Source organism: Hippocampus comes, unplaced genomic scaffold (assembly GCF_001891065.2).
Source record: "Hippocampus comes isolate QL1 unplaced genomic scaffold, H_comes_QL1_v1.1 scaffold272, whole genome shotgun sequence".
Lineage (NCBI taxonomy): Eukaryota > Metazoa > Chordata > Actinopteri > Syngnathiformes > Syngnathidae > Hippocampus > Hippocampus comes.
Window position 1 is genome coordinate 111039 of NW_017805876.1, and position 24193 is coordinate 135231.

The window sequence follows — 24193 nt, forward strand, 5'->3', positions numbered from 1 at the left end:
TTTTGTTGTATTAATTCCGCCACACCTTAAATGCCGGTCCCTGAAAATATTGTCTGACTTAAACCGGTCCGTGGGGCAAAAAAGGTTGGGGACCCCTGATTTAGAACATCCCATCTTCTTCGATAATGTCGAATTTCATTGTTTGTTTCGGCCGTGTTTTGTTCTCCAGAAAACCTTTGGGGATGTCTCGAAGCGCGTCGAGCTCCGTGGGCGGCTGCAGTGCAAGAGCTTCTCCTGGTATTTGAAGAACGTCTATCCAGAGGTCTTCATGCCCGATCTGAACCCCCTGCGCTTTGGCGCGGTAAGTGTGAGCGCCGACCCGTCAGCTTTGCCCCCCCCCCACCCCCTCAACTCCTAATCCTCAGGGCTCAGCGTAGCCGCTGCGGGTTTCTACTCGGGACCTCCAGCGGGTCCGGAGCAGTTCCAGTTGGACGCCACTGACTCTCTGCAGACACTCAAGCTGTTTGAACAGCTTGCCGGGGTTTGTTAGCTTTTCATTTGGTGTCCTTTCTTTGTGTTTAGGTGAAAAATGTGGGCAAGGACTCTTGTCTGGACGCCGGCGAGAACAATGACGGGGGCAAACAGCTGATCATGTACCCATGTCATGGACTGGGAGGGAACCAGGTTTCAAGAAGAACGCCTTCTGTTGCTTATCAACAAAAATGGAATAACGGTTTCATCTTTTAATACCTTTTTTTTGTTTGTTTGCTCGCACCTGTAGTATTTTGAGTTCTCCACGCATCATGAGATCCGACACAACATTCAGAAGGAGCTGTGTTTGCACGGGGTGCAGGGGCCCGTCAAGCTGGAGGCCTGCCAGTATAAAGGCAGGAACACGGCGGTAGGACCAGAGCAAAAGTGGCAGATGCAGGATGTAAGTTTGATCTAGGGCTCAACCATTTTGAAAAGTGATCTTGTTGCGATTTCCACCCCCCACCCTCCTCGGGCGAACGTGTAACTTTTAAATTTGTCATCAAAACGTAAGCGTCAGTTCACATCAGAACACCCAGTGTGCACGGCAAGGCAATTTGTCTGTTTATCCGTACACGATGGTGAAAAAGACTGACAGGTTTAGTGACAAATATTTTCTTTTGAGAGATGAAAATGGCTTTTGCTGGGAAACCACAAAATATATACATTAAAAAAAAATTTTTTGTGGCCCCATTTCCACGTGTTTTTCACAAAAATGTTGGGCAATAAAATGTGTCTTTTTGTTTGTCTTCAACTAGAACCAGTTAATCTACCTGCCGAGAAGCAACATGTGTCTGAGTGCCCGCTTTGAGCATCCCGCCCTCACTCCATGCGACCCTTCAGACAGATACCAGCTTTGGGCCTTTATCTGACTGCGGACCTCTTGAGTATCCCTTTTTTTTATATATAGATTCCTGACTGCAATGACTTTTTAATTTATTTTTAACACATGAAAACAGAACTGTCGCTGCTTCAAAGTCTGAATGTCGGGCGAAAGCACGTCGGGGGCCACCGTGGGGAGGAAACGTTTTGGACACGTTGCCTCCGAGCACAGTGTGTACTCAAAGATGCTCGGAATCATGAAGGTGCACTGAGCTGACTGGTGCCTGTGTTTTTTTTTTTTTTTTTTAATCAAATGTACGGACAAAAGTATTGGGACACATGGCCATTAAACATACTGAATTTAGGCCAAAAGCTTCCACTCTCCTGGAAGATTTTTGACCAGATTGTCAATTTCTTTCACTTTAAACCATCTTTTCAGGCCTTGATGGATCTGCGCAAAGTTGTTCCCACTAAATTGGAAGCAGGGTTAAGATAAAGTTGAACATTTAGGAATCCATTGATACCTTAGAGCTGTGCCCCAAGACTTTCGTCCCTACGTGTAGTTTCACTTCTCCTCGTATGAGTATTGTCACGTGCTGTATTGCACCTACGTGAAGCCAACATTGAATCGAATATCTATTAAATGATAAAATAACACTGAAAACATAAACAAACGCCTTACAATTAGCGCACCAAAGACACTGACTCAAAAAACGGAAACACAAACGTGAGCACAGTCCTTCAAAGAACCAACCTATTTTTAAGACCGCTTTCATCCAGTGCCTTAAATGCCATTTTATTCTATACGAGGTGAGGGAAAAGGTGATCTACTGCATGAGTGTGCGGGGAGTACCGTTGTTGCGGGGGTCGTCATTGTTTTCTTGGTATGAAGTTGGCTGCCTCTGAAACGCCCTGATGCAAATGCCGCAATGCTTAGCTGCCAATGTGTACTTCAATTTGACGGACACATCTGATGACCAACACGCTGTGCTGTAAAAGAGGCCAAACTCCTTTGTGCTAGTTATCCTAAATACTGCAAACTTGACCAGCCTTACTGTGTGGTTTTCATGTCAAACTGGGGGGGAACTTGGAAAAATAAATATGTGCAGCCATTTGTCGAGAAGCTCCGTCTATATTAAGCGTCTCCTGCAGGGGGCGCCGTAGACTAACAAAATGAAATTCACGTGAAACTCAAACATGACATCATGAAGACCAAATGACATTTATTTCAAAACCATGTAAAAATGAAAACTAATTCTATCTACAGATTAAAAAAAAAACCCAAACACATAGGAAAAAAAATCACTTTGTGCAAAACGTATGCATTTCACAAAATCCCAAAATGAAAAACAAATCAGGCACATGAAGCTTTTACAACTCACAATCAGCATTTAAAAATGGACAATTTTAAAAATACTGAAGCGATTTACTCAATACTGACTGACCACAATAAATACACGTTTTAATATATCATTCATAAATACTAAGGGGGAGCGGGGGGGGGGGGGAATTTTTGACTGGATGCAACATCATCTCACCCTCACACTGTACTGTATGCTTCGGCAAAATTAATCAGCACTATTGATTCCCTCCATTGCCTGAAAGCATTCTGCACATGTGAGGTCCAAACTTATAACCACTTAAAAAAAAAAAAATTCCATTAGCAGCCCAGTTGTTTCATTTGAGATTTTAAGTGCTTATTTTGCAATTTCTCCGCGTCGTCATTTTCAATGACTCAGTTATGATCATCAAATATCAAGCTGTGATTGTCATCCATTTTTAATGTATGTAATGGCAATTATAAGGGGGAAAAATGCTACGTTGAAATTAGTGGAATAGCTTTGTAGATAACTATTGCACACAACAACCTCATTTAATGGATCATCTTAAATAAACCTCAGTCATATAAACAACCAGACAGGAATGTTTGTACAGCATTCAAACCACAAGAGAGAGAAAAAAAATGTCACCAAAAAAGATATCACATTAATTTAGATCGATATTTAGCGGTTGGGGTCAGCATGAATTTAAATCAGAGCTTTTTGGAGACAATTCAAAGTGCTATTTAATATCCCTGTATTCATGAAACACTTTAATGTGGCGACTCTTTTTCACCATTCAAGTATCGATTTAAAAAAAACAAAAAAAAACTGCGGCATCCAATGGACCACCCACACTTTAGTCCCAAAGGTTACAATCTGACCAATGACAACTGAGAACTTTTTCATGCTTTTCCAACCATAGAAAAGCATATCATATAGTAAGGAAAAAAACAAGCACATTTCTTTTTGTTTTGTATAAAACAATAGCTTTTTTTTTTTTTTTGTTCCCCTTAAATACTGCTGCAATTCCCAAAAGAGCATGCCTATTATCAAAACTTTTACAATATATAATGTACGTATACTTCCTAAACAATAAATAAACTTGACGGTCGGTAATCCTTTTTTTTTTTTTGTTTTGTTTTTTTTGCACACATTTTGACACACACACACACGATAGACATATAAAAGTTCCATCTACAGTACAATATTTGCTCAAAACTAGAACTTTACATCTGAAATTACAAGATAACATTGCACGGCGTGACATATTTGAGCTTTGAACCGCGTTGACGTCGATGCGGTGTGTGTGAGGTCTCCGAAACATTCCTACGATGAAACCCGTGATGCCAGCAATGAAAATGGGCCACGGTGCTGTGATCTGTGATCCTTTTGAAATTCAAGTTCGGACGATGCAAAAGGCCATGAATGCAATGTGCTCCTAACTTTAAAAAAGAAAATGTCCATGTCGAATTTCAGTCTTCCGGATCATGTTAAGCCACCAAGATTGCAACGAGGCGATTGAACTTTTTTTTTTTTTTTTTTTTTTTTTGGTTGAAGACGATTCACCTTTTATCTGAATCTTTTTTTTTTTTAATCAATATTTTCGATGTGGAGTCTCATTATTTCTTCCTGGGTTCGATCGAGGTGGTGACAGGAGGGTATTGTTGCTAATTGGAAGTTTGCGCGCCTGGCTAAACCACTCGCTAGGGCCACTCCGTCATGGAATGAGACAATCTTTTGGGGGGGGGGAGGGTTTCAGTTCAGCTTAACTCAATATTGCTTCGAGAGCACTAGAGTTGAACAATTAAACAAATTCAAATCAACATCCCAATGTAGTAAAATGTGATTTTCAGATCACAAAGGCGGCAGTGTTTAGAAAATATATATTTGGTGTATTTCTTGTGTGCAAGATTTTTAGAAAACATCACGTTACGTATTGAGTTGTAAAAAAAAACAAAATACTTTAACAAACATTTTTAAAACCATGCACAAATCAAATACAGGCACACAGACTTTGAAGAACAATTAGTAAAGCGCATAATATTTACGTAGATGTATCGTGTCTAGAAAATTGCAGGGCAGTCCATGTTTAAAGATTGCCACAGATTTGTGTGCATTATTGTTGTGTATTCTGATTTAAAGACTTTATGATTGTTTACGCCAGACTTGTAACATTTTGTCAAGTTGTCTGAGCCAACGCTTTGAAGACTTAAAATCAGAAATAAGCTAACAATCCTAAGTAGGTTAATAAACTGTCTTTCATATTAATTCATGGTCCATCTTCCTTTATTTTAGTGTAAAGCTAAAATGTAAGACCAAAACATTTCTGTATATGTGTACCCTCAATCCTGCGAGCTCATAAGAAAGTACAAACTGATTTTTAATTGTTTACAAGCCTGTAGATTTGAACCTCCAAGGTCACTGCACTCCCCACCCCTGGGAGACCCCCCACTGAAAATTTTGAAGCCTTTCGGATTAAAGGTGAAACGTCTTCGACAAACAAAAGTTGAAAATTGCCTCGATTCAACCATTCAAGATGCAAACGTGTAGCACCACCTACACGGCCGGTAAAGACAGATTCTTGGTACTCGTTGCAAGTAAGTTCAAGTCGGCGTGTCCATTCACGTTGGACTGCTGCGGCGGCTCGGCTGTCGCGCATGAGCCGTGAGTGCTGAACGGAGCGTGGGCGTTATTGTTCAGATAGTTCTGATACTGGTTCTCAGGCGGATCCACAAAGTCCGCTTTGGACGTTAGCTGCTTGTCACGTTCGTTGGCATAGTGGTTCATGGCGGCTACCGGTCCGTTTCCGCCCAAGTTAAAATTCGTAGAGTATTGTTCCACTGGCTGATTGGGGAAGGCGCCCTGGGTTTGGGTGCCGCTGATTGACTCTTGGAATGCTAAGGCTTCCCCGTAGGGTTCGCCCGATTGGCTGCTTGGGCCACCGGGGGCGGGGCCAGAATTCCCGAGCTGATAGTACTCGGCCGAGGGGGAGTTAATTAAATAAGCGTTCCCGTTCACGTGGTTGTCGTCGTCGCCGTAACACAGCACCGAGGCCAAGGGGACCACCTCTGTGTGACACAAATTCTCCGACCTGTCCTCATCCTCGTCTTCGTCTTCCTCGTCCTCCGACTCGCTGTTGGCTAAACTCTGAGTGCTGGAGTCCGAAAGGCCGCTGAAAACGCTGCTGCTGTCCTCCTCGTCTTCGTTGTCCTCTTCCTCGTCATCGTCGTCCTCCTCATCCTCTTCCTCGTCCTCCAGCGGCTCGTCCATCTCGCCGGCCGTCTGTAGGTGCACGGCGGCGCTTTGGGGGACAGCGTCGGGCAAAGCGTAGTCCAACCTGTGCTGAGACTGAACCAGGGGGTTGGAGCCGACTGCCTCGTTGCCGTGGTAACCATTGGTGGGGGAAGCTTGCTCCTGCTCACGACTCTTCTCCAGCTCCAGCTTCATTATGGTGTGCAGGAAATGGGTCCGAACGCGGATGGGGTTGAACTCCACTCTGCCACTCGAATTGCTGCAGCCTTCTTTTGTGCAGCCACATGGAAATGACATGCGGTCTACCTAGAGGGAACAAAGTGTTTCCTGTCATGGGCTACATTACACCACAGGGAAAGCAACAATGTTCAGAAGCTATGTTTTTCTAATTGTTTTTTCTATGGTTTGGGAAATGTATCTCAAATGACACAGATCAAGACCAAATTTTAATCAGAGATGCCTTTATCACTGGATTTTAAAATGTCTTGACTTTTTTTAAGCACATGAGCGCTGTTGACATAAAATGCTGTTTTTTGTTGGTGGTTTTTTTTTGTGGGAATGTGGGGAAAAAGTCTGTCAACTCTGGTTTGAAGATTGAGCTGTGGAAAAAATAAACTTGGAAATGCGATTCTTACAAGCAGCTTGTGATTGATCAAAGTATTTGTCATGTTTAATCTACTACAGTGTCACAGAAGACAGAAAAGACGACGGTGATTATTTGAATGTAGAATTAGACGCGATGCCAATGAACATGCTTGCATGAACGCGCACACACTACTAAATACTACTACTATTAAATAATGTGCAAATACTATCACTACAGCAAAATTATTAGCATCAAGCTATCTTTTTACAAAAAGCTTGTTTTCTGTGTCCAAAATAAATGATTTGGGTGAAACCAATCCATGTTTTATTGCAGATTGAATAAGAAAAATTGAATAAGGTACGTGGGCAAATATGGTCTCATCTCATTTCTCCACAAATCGATAATATGGGTCAGTCACAAGGTGGTTCTGTGAATTATACAAGTTGAGATAAAATATTATTTTAGGTAAAAAAAAAAAAAGATAAATTGATGCTCGATTGCTTCATCAGGCCTTTACCTGGCACTTGATCCCCGCATTGCTGCAGGCGCAGGTCTCTGGCTCACAGAAGACTCTACAATCACAGCCGCAGTCCTCTCTGGACATACGAATGGCCCGAAGTTCATGCTTCTCTTCCACGTCAATCTTCTTGACCCCGGACGTACGGAGCAGGGCCCGTCGCTTTTTAGTGGTGAGCGGCTGCAGGAAGAAGTACTCATCCACCTCCGTGTTGTCCAGGTCGATGTCGTCGTCAGAAATGTCCTCGGCAGTGAGAGTGTTGGCCTCCTCGGACTCGACTGTTCCGTTCTTGGTAAGCTAGAAAGCCGGAGGATATCATGGGCAATTGAATGTTTTTTGTTTTTGTTTTTTTTACAAATTGGGACGATCTGTCTGTTCCCATCTCGTCTGTAATGTGACTAATTTAAAGTGAAATAAGCTTGAGAACAAATGCAACTCTAAACTATCTTGTGTTGTAAAACGATCTCTTCCTTCGCTATGTGCAGCATTACGTTGCCTCAAGATTGGGAGTCTGGATGTTTCTTTGAGAAGAAGTCAAAATAGGTAAGATACATTTCTGTAAGTTTGTTTTGTTAAAAACCAAGACCAAGATGGAGTTATTAATTGTATCCCCAAAATGATTTTTAATGGCGGGACTGATATATGCTGAATGTTGTTTCCAATGAGTGTCTCGCCAATTTGCAAGTAAATCGCTTGAAAAGTGCGACAGTCATCACTCCAAAGACGCCAGTTGAGGAATGAGCGTATGTCACCTTGAGTTTGATGGAGTTGAGTTTCTCCTCCTTGAGATGGTCCCTCAGCATGTCCCTGTGGATCCTCTCCTGCTCCATGGCAAACTCGCCAAGGGAGTACTGCCTGACCCAGCTGTGCCTGTTGGACATGCCCAACGTGCTGCCGCCCTGGCTGGGCACGCTAGTGAAGCCTTGCCTCCTGCTGAAGTAGTACACGGTCACCTTCTCAAAGTGCACCCTCCTCGTGCACAGACGCTTCTCCCGCTTCAGGATGGAGCCCGCTGCTGAGGGGGAAACGCCCGGTTAGAATCGGGCCGTTTACAAAATGTCAAGTGCACGTTTGTGGCACAGTTTAAAAGGCAAGATATTATGAAAAGTTGACCTTTTAATGGCTTGTAGACAAATAATCGAGTATCTGAAGCGCCTACCCACCCAAACAAGTGTCAAACAAAGCAAGCAAGTCGATCTTTTGTTATCCGCCTATACTACACAGAACGACTAATATCCGTACAGTTTCACGATGATTGAGGAGTCGATACATTCATATACACACACAAAAAAAACGCTGGGTTGGTTTCCTCACCGACTCACCGGTCAGCTGTGGGTCTTTTGATTCGGTTACTTTTACCCAAAGTTGGCTTCATTATTTTGATCCAGAGTGTAGGCCTGTATTATACTGCCCCCGTGCGGCCAAGGCACACACAAGCGAAAGTGCAGTACAAACTGGCAAAAACTGTTCACTTTTTATCATTCTTCTTGATTAGGTGATACAGTATGTTTACCTAAAGTACACCATGGTACAATTTAAAAAAAAATACATTACAAGAAGAAGAAGCCACTCTCGTCGCAAGACTCAGGCTCCGTCCCGGTGGGATGAAGTCATGAAATGTAGGGCACAGATTTTCTCAGGAAATTGTCCCTAAAAGCGTGAAATATGAGAAATGCTTCTTCATACTAGCAATTTTGCATGATGTTGTGAGGGAAAAAAAAAAAAAAAAAACGTCATCCCAGTTCTGTGCTACTACCGAAAGCTATGAAGAGGAGGAAGGCAACGCTGGAGTACAAATAATCCCCCGGCTGGCCATGAGTTGAAGAGTACTCCTTCACAATAGTCACGCCTCCTTATCATTAAAGTTCCTCACACTGTTCCGAGCAAGAGACCCGGCCCGCTACTAATTCTCCAGGAAAACAAATGCTAATGAGAGCTGTTTCAGCAGATGTTACAGGCACGTTGTGAGTCTGCTTGAATGTTTGTAAGTGAGTCATTAGAGCTCCCCTCCATCACATGGCGCTGCAACCGCATGACAACCGACACAAGGTCAGTCTTTGCGAGACCCCCCACACCCACCGGCAGCTGCAATTGTCAGAAGCCGCGCTCAGACCCCAGGGACGCACTCCTCTCCTTATGTTAGCTCTCCCCCTCACTAACCACAACATTAGGTACACTCGCACCTGCATCTGATGCAAGAAGTGCTGTATCAAAATGAGTCATTTGCAAAGATGCTGTGAATGGACTGACAATATTTTGTCCCGTTCTCTTCATTCTGTGTCTTTTGTTCTTTCAATTTAAATAAAATAGCTTTGTTAGCAGGAAGAAAAACTTCTGGCTATACTGTACAGTGAGATCTGTCAGCTTATCAGTACGGCACTAATATTAGTTGTTCTTCACAGATGATGGAATATACTGGGATGACTGTGTGGTTTTCTCAGTTCTTTTGTTGATAACCTGATGTAAGGCCTCAACAATCAGGGCGAGAATGAGTTTCAGAGTATTTCGAGATGAGCAATGCAAGTTTACAGTTCGAAATGACAGTGCACCGGAGACTATTCAACAAGGATCTTTTCAGATGATCTGCTCATCTTTTGGATTCTAGTCTCTTTTTTGTCAGGTTTCCTCTTCTCGTAATATGAGGGGATTTTCCATTTGTTATCTCCAGAGCCCTGGCCCTGACATTGTGTTATGATCAAATCGCTCACAAGTCAGGAGGCGTACGAAAGCCTTTGCATAACAAAAATGCAAACTTTTGACAGTACAACTTACGATGATCATTGCCCAAAAAGTAATAAAATATCGCTCTAGTGATGTTTACTGCCCTCATTGTCCCGATCACTACTGGTGCCACTGTTGCTTTACCCTCCACATTTTTACTAGTTCTTCCTTCAGTCTTTGGTATTTCTCTAGATTTTTGTTACTTTTTTCTATGTATCGTTGCCATCATTCAGGTTTGCTACCTCGATCACGACTACTGTCTTCTGACCTTTATCCACCACCAGTATGTCAGGCTGGTTAGCTACCACCAGTTTGTCAGTCTGGATCTGGAAGTCCCACAGTATCTCCGCTTTGTTGTGTCTTCGACGGTGTCCGCCATCTTGGTTCCGGGACCTCGAGTCCATATTTGTTTTACGGATGTTCCGGTACACGAGTCCTGCTACCTAGTGATGCTGCTCCACATTTGCCTTGCCTTGCCAACATCAGCATGGTGCTGTCATGTGCTGCACCATCCCTGGGGCTTCTTTGCACCTGCGGTCCTGTTTGATGTGGTCGACCCCATTGATATTGCGCCGCCATGATTAGTCCCTCCGTGCCAGCTTTCAGTCCAGCCTTTTCCAGCCATTGCTATGTTTTCTCGATGTCAGCCACTTCTTCAAAATAGTCAGTGGTACATGCCATGCAGGGGTTTGTCTTTCCACGGCAGTCCATCTGGCTCCTTCGCCTTACTGGGCTTCTGTTGTCTGAGGCATTCACGAAGCAGGTTGTCCCTGGGGGCCATCATCTTGATGTATTCTTGGAAGCCTGTTGTTCCCCCCTGGATAATGCCCAAGACGCTCACGAGTCCACAGCCCCCCTCTTTCCGCTTTGTATACAGCCTCACAATGCTGGACTTCGTTTAATTTGACAGGAAACTTTAACTGGGAGTGGCATTAAAAAAAAATTTAAAAAAAGCTTGTGGCCACTTTTATTAAGAATAATCCACTATTTTCCAAAGAGCTAAATATATATGTGCAGCTAGTGTATAGCGGCTGTTTTATGAAAAATAAATTGAAAAATAACTAACAAAATAAATGCAACAAGTGACAGGCTGTATAATGCAAATCTGTTCTTCGAAAGGGAGTTCCAGGGTACATGCACAGAGTGAGACCTTGAGAGGTTATCATCTCATTCATCTGGCTCGACTGGCATGCTGATGCTATTCCTAATAAGGGAAGCTGCCCGCGCATGCCGCCTTTCTATTACACCAGTGGTCTCTCAGCATCACTTAGCCTCTCCCCTGGACGGCTATGACTGTGCATTCATATCACACTGCCTCCTACAAAGATCGTCTTGGCCACCCAGCACTGGAATAACACCATTAGTTCCATCTTGATGAAAATTACCTCCTTTTGGTTCCTCCTCTCTAATGACATGACAACATCCCCCTTGCATGACGCGGTTTGTTAGCAACTCGGGCGCAGCACGCTGACTGACACTCACGGGTGAAAGGGCCAGAGGTGGACGGATTGACGCTGTCGCTGCTGTCCCCGCTCTCGCTGCAGGATACCTCATCATCAGACTCCCTCAAGGAAGAGCACGGGGAGGAGGAGGCTTCCACCTCCTCGAATTTCCTTTTCAGTATTCCGCTCATGGCCTGACACATCTGCACCTGAAACACAAAGACAGCGGAGGGGCCACGTATTATTTAATATCCAGTTTAGGAGGCCTCTGTAATCCTCAACACACTCAATTAGCACCGCATACGCATCCACAAACGCACACACCGACACCTCCGGCTCTCCTTGCCGGCTCTGCTGTGGCGCTCCGCCGGCAATTGATCACCTTGAGCACAAAGGAGCCGCGATGGCCGGCGAACGCTGATAATTACATTCTCAATCTGATGTAGAGGAAGTTCATTTTGGCTTCATTTATTGTGTGGCGCAAGAAAAAAAAAAAGAGGCTTGACCAACATTTGTGACAATGAAAATGCTCATATACGGAAGGGTGTGTTGTGAATATTTAGTACATGTTATTTGTGATAAGCAGTAACCGTATGCAAATTTGGTCCAGAGTGAATTAAGTTTTCAAATAAATAAACTAGCCAACTAAGTGACAGACAGTGGATGCAAAACAAACAAACAAAAAAGATCTACACACCCCTGTTCAAATGCCAGGTTTTCCTGGCTAAAAAGAAAAGATCGAGTGAAATAATTTAAAAAAAAAATCACAGCTAATGTGACCTACATAAAAATAAAATTAAACACAGGATGAACAAATTTTGAAGTAATCTATCACAACTCATATTTGACCTTTGTATCATGTAAATAATTCAGTTACTAAGTCATTTCCAAAGGCAGAGGTGTCAAAGTCAAGGCCCGGGGGCCAGATCTGGCCCGCCACATTATTTTATGTGGCCCGCGAAAGCAAATCAAACACATCAACTTCCATGATGCTTGCTAAAGTCTCTACCAAAATTCTCATATTTAATAAATAAGAGACATATTGTCAGCATTTTTCTTGTTACCAAATTCATGAGGGGAAGTAAAAATAGACAACTTCAATGTGGTTGCACAAGTGTGCACACCCTTAATAATTGTGATTTGGCTGTTCAGAATTACCATTAACATTCATAGGCGTGTTAAACGGGAGTCACCACAAACCTACCTCGATCTCAAGTCCCTCTGATTGACACCAAATACATTTGAGATGTTTCAATCGGCTTTTTCTGACATCTTTCTTTTTTTTCCTAGAAGGCACCCGAAGGAAGTGTTGTGTTAACACTAACCGCTATTTTGAACTGTTCTCAATTGGAGGACTGCGTCTTACTGGAGTCATATTATTCAAAAGTACTCTTTCTTGAGTGCAATTTTTGGCTACTCTATCCACCTCTGGTTACTTTACAATTTCATCTCACTCACTCACAACCTCTGACGGTACAAAGGTATCACCGTTATGCACCATGCTCAAGGGGATTGATCATGTACCTCTTGGTGAGAACGTCAATGGACACCAAGGCAAACATTGTGGATCCTTTCGGTCAAGCTGAATTTGTTTATGGTCCTCGCTTGAACAAATCAGGGTTCCCGATAACCCCGGCGTAGCAGCGCTGCTGCTGCTGCTGCTGCTTTTGTGCACGCGATGACTGGCAGCGCCGTGGCTTCCCGCCTTGGAAACAGCAAGAAGGCCGGCATCTTCAGCGAGCCTCATCCTGTCTATCTGTCAGAGCAGCTTGTGGGGGAGTTCCATTCACAGACGGCCGCCGCGTTTCATCTGGGGCTCTGCTATCGAGTCATTACAGATGCAAATGCTTCCTGGGAGACATGCTGCCTGAGAGAAGAGATGCGAACAAGAGGTGCAGCCTAGTACATAGGAGAACCACCGCTGCCAGAAAGCAAGGCTCATTGTTCCCCGGGGGCTATGATTTTTCTTTTTTTTTCTTTTTTCCCTTTCTTTTCGATAACTGCGGGGGTGCCACAACCAACTCCAGCCTCGTCCTTGTGGGATTACCCATCACTACCTAAAACAGAGGTGTGCGATCCAGCAATTTTGAAAGTCAAGGCGAGGGTCGTGTCAATTCCGTTTTCTGAATTGAAATGCACGGAATGGAAAGTGCATCCGCTCGTCCAAGTCACTTGAAGGCTCCCAATGTTTGATCCTTCACACATACGTCGCAAAGAAATGTTCATGCTGAACTTCCTGTTGTGGAAATTTCCACCAGAAATAGCGTGGGCAGCTTCCAAAAGGTTCCAAATGAGACAGCATTGTGAGCGACCTACCGGTATGTGGACGCTTTGGCTCTCTGCTGAAGCTGCATTAGGCTTTGATATTAAAAAAAAGTGGTTTCCATGGAGATTACAGCGTATCCTCACAACTAGTGCTTTCCCATGTGACAGTAGTCCGGAGCAACAAATTGCACATGCGGTCAAACCCGAATGCAATGTCCATACTGTATATTCACACACATGTATAGATAACTGGACATCTATTTTAATATACTGGTGCTATTACACTCTCTCACTATATACAGTATATCTCGATATCTATATTCTGTCCCCACAAGCCCCCCTGCGACAATTGAATGTAACAATTCAAATAAGTAAATGAAAAAAATTTACACAACCGAACTGGGAATGTGGCGGTGTTTAGAATTAAGCAGTTACATTCAAACCCGTGTGAAATGTAAGTCACACACCTGCGACCGTTTTCAAGAAGTTCTAGGAGGCTTTTCCTGACATTTTGGTCGTCACATCTTAAAGCTCAAGCTACATACATGTGCCGTAATATATAAAAAAATATATATATATGTGTGTGTCTGGCCAAAAAACAAAAAAAAAATAGAACACTGTAAAATTGACAGTTTCTCTTTTTTTGTGTGTATATGCACAGAAAATGCATTTGGTATGTGTTAGTCCGTAAATTACTGTGAATATAACTTCCAAATTGAAGTCATGTAATATCTTATTTGAGCATTTATTTGAAATAAAAAAAAATACACACATACACAGAGTACACATTGACATACAAGTACTGTCATCATACGCACACACAAAGTTGACATTCTAAGATATGAATCAAGACCAGTGCTTAATATTGCAAACCGTCGTTACTCTTTTTACTCTTACTGTACTACAGGAATTGAAAAAAAAAAAAGAAAAATCTCAGAAAACCTGAACAGACTCCTACCCTCAAATCAATCATCACCCGCCGATATTACAGAGACATTTCTGTTCTTCTCGTGATTCATAAAGACAAGCGAGCGCACAGCAATGAGATGACAACAGGCAAACATGCACGCGGCATCACGGCAACTCCCTCTGGCGCCGGCCGGCCGGCCCTCGCGGGAACCACTGACCTGCATCCGCTGGCAGACTCGGACTCCTTTTACCTCTTCTCACAGCAGGACCGTTACACAATCATGAATGCGGCAATTCACACCTTGCGGATGACGAGCTTCCCATTTTGTTTCAAGTCCACTGACATGCAGCGGACTCAGAGGTCTATCAGCATGAGGTTTAAAAAAAAAGACAAAGAAAGGGGGTTGCAGCTTGAGAGATGAGACTGTCGATATTACATGCTTAATTACAAGAAGCAAGATGAGAATCTTTCACACTTTAGCTCTCTCTCTTTGTCATAGTGTTGCTCTCCCTGTCACACAAAGGCTCATTAGCGGCAGCCGGCTGGTAGGCAAAGAGGCTGATTGGAGCTGAGGCACAGTCAGCCTGCGAACTCACATGGGTGGATTGTCTGAGAGCGAGCAGTGGAGGGAGAGAGAAAGAAAGAAAGAAAGAAAGGAAGCAAGAGAGAGAGAGAGTGTGTGTGTGTGTGTGCCTCCTCTCCTGCTGTCTGCAGATATTTTTACCAACATGGTAGATGGGAAAGGGAGGGTGTGTGGGTAGGGGCTAGCAGTGGTGGAGGCGGTGAGGGGTGGGGTGCAGGAGGCAGAGATATGGGGGGGGTGTCGGGGGGAATGTCAGAGAAACAGATGAGGAGGTGTATTTGGGCGAGATGGGAAAGGGGAAGGAGGGGTTAAAAAAATACTGTGTAACCATCTAATAGGAATAATCAAATTACCGAACCTCTGCATTCAAACGGCGCACGTACAAGGACGCCAAAACGTCGTGACGAAGGAAAAAAAGAAAATCTCAACAGGAACTCAGTGAACTCAACATTTCAAGAATGAATTTTGTGCATATATGCTTTTTATGGCTTTTCATTACGCCGTTAATTTCCCCAAGTAATGGACACCCATCCAAAATAGTTTGTTATGGCCTATAAAAACAACAAAAAACACTTTTTTTTTCCAATTAAATTAGGATATGTCTAAAACAGAGTGCTAGCTACCTGTGATGAGAAATCAATGGACAGTCTAAAATGCTTAACATGTAAAAAAAAATGTTTTAAAAAGTCCAAAAATTACGACCAAACAGCCGAGCCCGCTTGCCAGACACAAAATAGTCCGGAAATGCAAAATGAAGCCGATCGACATGACGCCTGTCACTAGTTAGCCACTTTAGCATGTTAGCAGAGTGTCTGCTCCTCTTTGTACAGTTAATGTGTCATTTAGGTTTCCAAGCTTCTCTCCTTTGCACGTGTCCTCTTCTGACAACAATTCATGTGGTTCCCAATCTTATTTTTCAGCCACGGAGCAGTTCATCCAAGCTGCCTACATGTTTAGCCTTAGCTTAGGCTACATAAGAGTCAGGAAAACTCATAGCCCCGAGTGGTTTGCCTCTTTACAGTCATTAAAAACAATTATCTCCCATTTTAATGCCTATTAATATCCCCTACTAAGAAAAAAAGCATTTCAACACATCATATTTCAGTTTTATTCCGTCAAAAAGAGCATGAGTTGCAAAGCCCCGAAGGTTACTACAACAGGTGGCTAATGCTGTGTGTCTGCTAATGTCAATAACGGCATTCGTGATTAAAAACCAATATTGGCTCTCATTATCTCTGCTTTTTGGTCCATCTTACTCCCCCGGGGAACCGTCTGGGCTCTTTAATGGCTCAATTCTGCACAGCGCTCACCAAGCAGCCACTAACCGCGTCGTTTTGATGTGGTGCAGGTAGTGAGCTTTTAGTGCTTCTTGTCAGAAAACAGCTGCCTGCTGAGGCCAGAGAGCACGCTGTGGGAACAAGGACGCTAGACAAACAGTCAAGTCACAGCTGGACCCATCAACAAGGAATATTGTTCAAAAGGCATCTGACGCTATATCGTATATTTGACTGATGTGCGGACATTTGCTGTGTGAAGGCTTAGAGAAGAGCATCTGAGTCTTTGCGCACATTTTTCTTACTATTTGTTTTATACTCTTTTATTTATTTTATTTTTTTTGCTTAACACATCGTAGTTTCTAAGGACATCTGAAAATTTAACTCTAATAAATAGATGCGTAAGAAGAGGAAACTGCATTAAAAAAAGAGAGCCACTTTTCAGCTGTTTATTGAATGGAGGGAAATGCCTTTAATCCAATCATGCTTCACGCACAAAAAAAAACCCTGCAATTTTTGAACTGTGTTTTTTTTAAGATGAGAAGTAGCACTGTGTGACTCGATCAAAAACATACAGTAATGACATGAGATGAAATAGAGTGGAGAGGAATTAACTTTGCTTCCATTCCGTGGACATTGCGCTGCTCCTTCTGGTGTGCACGCCTTGGCCAGCTGGGGGCAGTGTAACACACACACAAATATACTGTACATCAGGGGTCTCAAACTCAGTTCCTGGAGGGCCGCTGTCCTACATGTTTTCCAAGTCTCCCTGTTGCAACACAGCTGATTCAAATGATCAGATCATCAGCAAGCTCTGCGGAAGCCTGACATTGAACCAGGTGTGTTGCAACGGGGAGACTTGGAAAACATGCAAGACAGCGGCCCTCCAGGAACTGAGTTTGAGCCCCTGCAAGTGTACATGGAGAGGTCACTGGTCAGTAAGCCACTATAATATGGGTTGTTCTTTGCAGAGGATAAAGTACATATGTCTGTGAGTATTGATATATTTTTTTTCTGTCAACATGTGTTATTCCACAGTTTGTTTTTCAAATATCCCATATCTTAAAGTGTTATTCATTCGCCAGTCAATGCGATTTTGCATTGTTCGCTAAAGGGGCTTCACTCAGGCAAAGTCAACTGGTGGTTGTCAATACAAAGGTTTAATTTGACAGTTGCTTGGAACTCATTCTTATCTTTACAATTATTATTCTTTTTATTTCCACTCTACAGGTGAAAGGAAGCTTTTTTTTTACAACTGTGCCAGCATATTTTCTTTTGTCCCTATTGTGTACTTCATTGTAGTTGTAGTGATATATATATATATATATTTTTTTTTTATAAATAACCCCGCCCACCACCACCACCACCACCCCGTTGTAACGTCCCCTTTAAAATATGCAGTTTGAAAACGAGGCCAGAGGAAGCGCACCGCTGAGCGCTCCAAGATTGCACGGCTGCATCACAAAGAGCAAAGAGCAAGTCAGGCTAATGAGAGAAGTGCAGCAGGCAAAATAAGACGACGCTCACTGTTGTTTCGCCGTTGATGTAAATCAACACTGACGCTTCCATACAACGGTATCGCTTGCTTTGCGCGCATTAAAAACGCTGCTTTCTTTTGTCTGTTTTCCCTCTGATGGGAATTCAATATCGGAAATTGTATTTATATCAGCTTGGAAATTCCCAGTGAACTCATGCTTAAACAATACAATCCGCGTAATATAACAATCGTGACGCTACTTGTCTTTATTGAATACTAGTGCAGGGCAACAGGGACTTGTTCTTGCTGAATCTCTGGAACTCTATTTTAGTTTGATATCTCCATGATCCTACAGCATTTGTAAATATAATGCTGCATCTGTGTTTTCTATAGATCACTCCCAACGTCCTTTAACATATTTTTGATGCATCTGGTGTCCATGAATTAATGTTTTGCAACTAAACACATCTCAAATCCTAAGCTACTATTCTTCGGTTGTCGAGTCAATTTCTCTTCAATTTGTCCCTGGAAGGCACCTTGTGCACGTCTGTCTGTCTGTCTGAGTATCACATTTACATTCTGCCCTATTACATAAGGTGCAAACACTGGAGGGATGCCATGCGTTTGCTTCACCATACGCTGACCTATATTTCCTTGCCTTAAAATGATGAACCGAAGACGGCAATCATACGCAAACGAGCTTGAAGAATAAAATGTGCTTGTGTAGTCACAATAATATTGAGGTCATATGCAAAACAGTTGGCCACCTCCCACTGTGCTGGATAAAAGGTGCATTCCAAAACCTCATTGGAATGCTGTCCAAACAAGCAGATGAGGACCACTTGAAATCCACTCCAGGATAATTATTTTTAATGAAAGATGGTTTTGATGCGAAATACAGAGGTGCCTTAAGAAATTATTTTAATTTGTTCTGTAACCAAATTATCGTTCCCCATTGAAATGAATGGACACACCATTAATCTGTTCCATCTCCCCAAAACACATTCGGAAAAAAAATGTGCAACGCATCTTTCTACTAGTGCACCACTCTTACTAGTGAGGACCAAGAATATACTAGTGCATGGAACTTTAGCTGGATATCAAAGATGTCAAATACATGCTTCAACAGCTTTCCACAGAGTCCACATTAAAGCTCTTCATTATGCTGGATGGTTTCTTTATGGCAGCTGGTCAAAACACATTTGAGTACCTGTATGTCTTAAGTTTTCACTTACTCGCTGTCAGCAAATTGATGATCTTAACTTTCAAAACATGCTCCCAAGGGAGTTTCATGCCTCCAAGGCGTGTGTGGAGCATCTCGATAAGCGAGAACATCTTTAAAGGAAATATTTCCATGATTCATCAAAACAACCCGTCTCAGCATTGTGGCTCCTTGTCAGGCAGCATTTCACGGACAGTGCCTGCGGTGACCAAAGTAGTGTAGTGTACATCAAAACAGCTTTGCTTCAACACGCGGTTAATAACAGGTGAACTGACACCCACAATTAAAATACGGAATGCAGATTTTTTTTCAGTGTTATAGACTTACAAGGGCGGCGATAAGACAACTCAGTAAAATGTAATACAGTTCTACACCACTGCTTCAACCACAACAATAAATACTGCAATTTGTAAGACGAATACATCACTTTTCACACCCTTGATTAATGAAACTAATCATTTGCCCGAAAGATTTCAATGAATGAATTATTTTTCTTTATTTACACAGACATCGTCGATTGTACATGGATTATTATATGGTCCATGATTATTGCACTGTATTGTGATACTATTACGATGCTAGGCGAAATATTATATAATATAATGACTGCTTTGTGAGTGACACAGCGGCAAGCTACAGCAGATGATTTCTTTTTTTTTCTCTCTCCACACTTTCATTCCCGTACACTGCGAGAAACCTAGCGTGCATCCCAGTGGAACTGGCTGATAGAATCGCGGCGCCTGCAAGACAAAACCCTGAAACCACAAAAGAGCCAGCGCGGTGCAGCCAGCCTGGGGTTCCGTTCGACCTCATCCATCACCTTTGTCGCGCTCGGCCGTAAAAGGCAGCCTTGGAAGAGGCGAACGAGAGAGAGAGCGAGAGAGAGTGAGAGCGCGGTGGACAAACTGATCAAGAGAGATATAGAGAGAGAAGGTAGGTCTCAGCTGGACTCCGCTGAGGCCGAGATGATTATGCGGCAACAGATGATGTCGGCGTAGGACGCAACCCCCAAACTAAAAACACACACACTGCTCACATATTCATCAATGCCGTTTTGTCAAAGCCTTGTTCTTAAAATAAATGGCATGGGTGTTAGTGAGAGGTCAGTTCATCTTCATCTGCATGAATTCACATCACATCGAGGAATGCCACAGTTTATTTACGCCATCCGAATTAGTTTACAGCGGTGCCTTCAGATAAGAGTGACCCGACGCGTCAGTTGTTAACGATACAAAGAAAATGACATGTCGTGTGTATATAAAACAACCACCTTCGAAAAGTCATTTAGCTTAATGCTACAAAACTGGACAGGACACCGTTGACAGGCGAATGAATAGCATCGGCGTCATGGTGTTATAACGACGCAAGAAATATTTGAGCGCATGCAGACGGATTTAACAATAGTCACAGGCATACATTCTTTATCCTCAGTGAAAAATGACAAATATTACTATAGATTACTGACCGTCTTGTCCGTGGCCATGTGGCCAAAATGCACACACCAAAAGGAGCCACACAATTGCAATGAACCTCCCATGTTAGCTTAGCGCTATGAAAGCAATGAGATTTGGTTAAGCGCTGTCAGAACAATGGTGAAGATCAAGTGCTCTAAGTGCAGTCCATTTACCCGTAGGATCAAATTTGACTTTTCTTTATTTTTTGGACCACGATATGTTTCGCCACATGTACAATTAATTACGCATTACGGGACTCGCTGCTTAATCAGTAAAAGATTAGCGGATGTGGATTTTGGGTGCGAATTTCAAGCATGGAATCCCAAACTTCTCATCATCATAAATTATCATGCTGTGACTGTACTCTGCCAGTACCTGTTATTAATTTGTCACGTAATACACACAGCACTCATATTGGCGCTTTTTTTTTTTTTTTTTTTTGCAGTTTTATGCCTGCGGTGTGATAAAGAGCCGATGGTGTTACTGAGCAAATAATTAAGTAAAGTCTTCACACGTCGTCGTTTTCAATCTCATTCGAGCTCCGCAAACGGCACATGTCCATTCTGCAATTACACACAAAAGGAATCCAGTTATGGAGATGCGGCGACATTTACGGATTTATGCAAATGAGACATCACATGCTCGCTGTACATTTGTTAACTTGCACTGGCCCGAGGCTGCAGACAGATCTGCTCGGCACACATGAAAAGGAGGGTTGGGGGGGTTTGGGGGGGCTCAGCACTCACGGACAGAGGAGCCACTACGCTACACAGTGCTGGGAACCATTGATCCGTTCTTCCTGCATTTAGAACAATAAAGGAGAGGAAGCATGGCTGTGTGTAAAGTACACAGATGAAGGAAGAGCAACGATGACCACCGTGGCTTTGGATGAAAGCCATGCGTTGGACACAACACACTTTTTGCCTGATGTACAAACAAGGAGCGATCACAAGGAGCGATCACAAGGCACCGAGCGTGGAAACCAGTCGGACTTGTGTTTTTGATTTGCTCCAATTCTAGTCACACAACCACATGCAGCCCTAATCAGGAACCCTCAGCCATCACGTCAATCATTACGCTCGACTCCATTATTCATGCGTCTATTTCTTATTTATGACTGTATTTTCCCATGTTATCGCAAAGTTCACAAAAAGCAGGCTCGCTGGCAGAAACAGAGCTGCCAAAGCATTTCGTGGAGGGGGGGGGGGGATGCTTTCATCTCGCGCGCAGGCTGGGAAGGCTGTGGGATTGCGGGTGTTCACATTGCACAGACAAGCCTTATCATTTATATATAACCTCCATCATGGTGTGAATGTGAATGTTTTGTTTAAGAGATGTAAAAACACTCGTTGGAAAAACACAGTATTCGAATGTGGGCTCATTTTCCCGATTAACATTGGTTTACTTCACGGTTGGTTTTGATTTGTATTTTGCTACATGTTGATTAGTAAATGACAATTGAATTCGGATGCCCTACAGTGATTTCTATTTCTATTTTGCTGTGAGCCACGTTTATTTTTGAGTGTGATTATATTATTGACCACAAGATGGCAGCACACTATTGTGTTTTCAATACATTTGAGAGACGTCGACAAAAGCAGGAAGTAAGGTCCGTGTTTTGTTTTATTTCACTATTTTTTTTGAATGTCGGTCGTAATAGAAGTCATATTTTATTTCATATAATATTTTTATTTTAGTTCATATTTTTGTTTGAATCGATGATGGCTGCGAGAGGAAAAGTGGCTCGGATCATGGATGGATGGATATTTTATGTTGAATATTCAGTTATCGCATGTGACCTGGCTAACCTTAATCAATGATTTTTGACAGAATGCCAAACATTATTTTTTTGTGACCCTTTTAGGATTTTTATTTTCGTACACTTGCTCAATGATACAGTTGCACTCAAAATGATACCCAGGGCACATATTGAGAGACAAAAATTCACACTCACAGTCATACAACACAATCACTGAGCGGGAGCTGAGCCTAGGATAGGCACGTTACCAAAAAAATAAAATAAAATAAATAATAATAATAATAATTTTAAAAATCCAACAGTAACTCGTTCCTTCATGATTCACATTCCTGTCTATGTTTAATGGACAACATCAGCCAACTGTTTATGCAGTTCGCATTTTGGTATTAAATACATAACCTGCAGTTTAACAATAGCAGATCACATTCATGTGTCCAAATCCTTCAAAGTGGAGAAATGATGGAAAATTGACCCCGTAATTGCTTTTATACAAATACGTGTGTCTCTGGAGTACCTTCCTGGCACATACCCAAGTACAATTCACAGAATGAATCTTTAATAAGTCTCTCTGGATATAGTCTGCACCCACATTCACCGGCATCCAGCTCAGGTGCGACTTGCCTTATCATGTCAAAGCCTAAAGTTAAGCAGAGCTGCAATGAGTAACATGAAATGAAATGCAAAATGGAGCTCAAATAACCTCAACAACAACCCAACCTGCTGGGTCAAAATAACCCAATCTTGCTCAACATCCACAGCTACCAAACAAGTGGGTTCAGAAAACAACCCAGCATTTTTTTTTAATTGTCTAGCGATGAGTTACCCATAATCGTTCTAAAAGGAATATCTTTAATAAAGTCATAATCTTAATAAACAAACATCTTAAACATCGACTTGCCTTTTAACACCTCACAAAAAAAAACCCACTGAGAAACATTTTCATGTCACTGATGTTTGATTCAGAACAAGCCCCGCATATCAAGCTCACAATAAATATTCTAAAGTGTCGTCTTTTAATGAGAGTGATATCAGAGGCGTCTCTGTGGTATAATCCAGCGAGACTGGTGCAGATGTCTGTGTTGACTTTACACTGCATCAACATCACATCATGTCGTGTTACCACAGGGTCTTTTGAGGCAGCGTAGCAACAGTTTGGCGTGTGTGCATGTACGTGTGTTCACCAATTCAGCCCCATAACAATGCAATCTTACCTTTAGAAAATGTTATTACACTGCAGCTGACTGCTTCTGTCCTGGGGGGAATAAAGAAAGAGGGGTGGGGGGGTCATTAGCTTCTGCAGCAGGTTGCATAACAGATAGAAGCAACCTGATGTAAGACACTGAAATAAAGAGAAAAATCACACTCGGAAACTTTGGCACTAATAATGGAGATGATAAGGAAGATGGATAGTGGTGGCGGGGAGGGCGGGTAGCGAAGGGGAGTTGGTGGGTGTTAGACTTCCTGTACTGCAGTGGACTCTGCAGGGATCCAGACTCACTTCAGGAAGCTGGCCTTGCACCAGTCTTATGTCAAGCTAGCACACATGTGCACTCCCTCCATAATTATGGTGGGTGGGAGGGGGCGTGGGGGCTGTGTAACACTGACACATCTATTGTGCGGAGGAAGCAAAATGATGCACAGTTCAGGCAAGACAAAGAAAACGTGGCTGCAATTTGGGGGGGGGGGGACAGAGTGAGCAGAGTTTGGATGGATGTCATGTAACACGTTGCAAAGGCAACACATCAGTCTCATCAATGAAGACCCTCGTACTTATGTCACATGTAAAGACCTTGCAGTCAATGTGCAACTAACTTAAAGGCTGATTGTGTCTCGTTTGAGCTCCACTCACCATTCATGTCGTTGTGCAGCCGGTCAATTAAATCAACGCCCCTCCCTCAGTTCCATGCGCTGTCTCGGCGTGTCCTCCATGCATGCGCAGGCTCCGGTGCGGCAGGCGCTGGGATCACTCAAGCCGGGGCGAGGGTCGGGGGATGAACCGGTCCGGTCGACGCGCGCTCTGTTGCCTTTTCAGCGGAGGCGGCAGCAGCAGCAGCAGCAGCAGCAGCCTTCCTTCCCGCTGCCGCGGGAACAAGGGGCGGCCTCAATGGTGCGGCAT

The 24193-nt window shown here is 43.1% G+C and overlaps 2 protein-coding genes across 7 annotated transcripts in view; one reads left to right on the forward strand and one right to left on the reverse strand.

The window, feature by feature from the left end:
- galnt3 (UDP-N-acetyl-alpha-D-galactosamine:polypeptide N-acetylgalactosaminyltransferase 3 (GalNAc-T3)) overlaps positions 1-2407 on the forward strand; it is an 11328-nt gene extending 8921 nt beyond the window's left edge. For 2 of the 3 annotated variants that reach the window (XM_019888848.1, XM_019888849.1), the window contains 4 exons: positions 170-301; positions 523-624; positions 722-874; positions 1230-2407. In XM_019888848.1, coding sequence (XP_019744407.1) covers positions 170-301; positions 523-624; positions 722-874; positions 1230-1343 — 501 coding nt within the window. In that variant the 3' untranslated portion in view covers positions 1344-2407. The remainder of the gene's footprint in view (positions 1-169; positions 302-522; positions 625-721; positions 875-1229) is intronic. The other variant, XM_019888850.1, reaches the window with a different exon arrangement.
- A 1788-nt stretch (positions 2408-4195) lies between these two features.
- csrnp3 (cysteine-serine-rich nuclear protein 3) lies at positions 4196-24179 on the reverse strand. Of its 4 annotated transcripts, XM_019888851.1 has the most exons (8): positions 23927-24179; positions 23289-23329; positions 14782-14917; positions 14526-14670; positions 11174-11342; positions 7723-7985; positions 6971-7267; positions 4196-6173 (listed from the first exon to the last, which is right to left on the reverse strand). In XM_019888851.1, exons 4-8 carry the CDS (start codon positions 14529-14531, stop codon positions 5172-5174), a joined length of 1737 nt encoding a protein of 578 aa, XP_019744410.1. In that variant the 5' UTR covers positions 14532-14670; positions 14782-14917; positions 23289-23329; positions 23927-24179; the 3' UTR covers positions 4196-5171. The 4 variants fall into 4 exon arrangements, with proteins under 4 accessions (XP_019744410.1, XP_019744411.1, XP_019744412.1 ...); XM_019888852.1 differs by having other exon boundaries at positions 7723-7982; positions 14526-14917; XM_019888853.1 differs by lacking the exons at positions 14526-14670; positions 14782-14917.
- Positions 24180-24193: the final 14 nt, after the last annotated feature.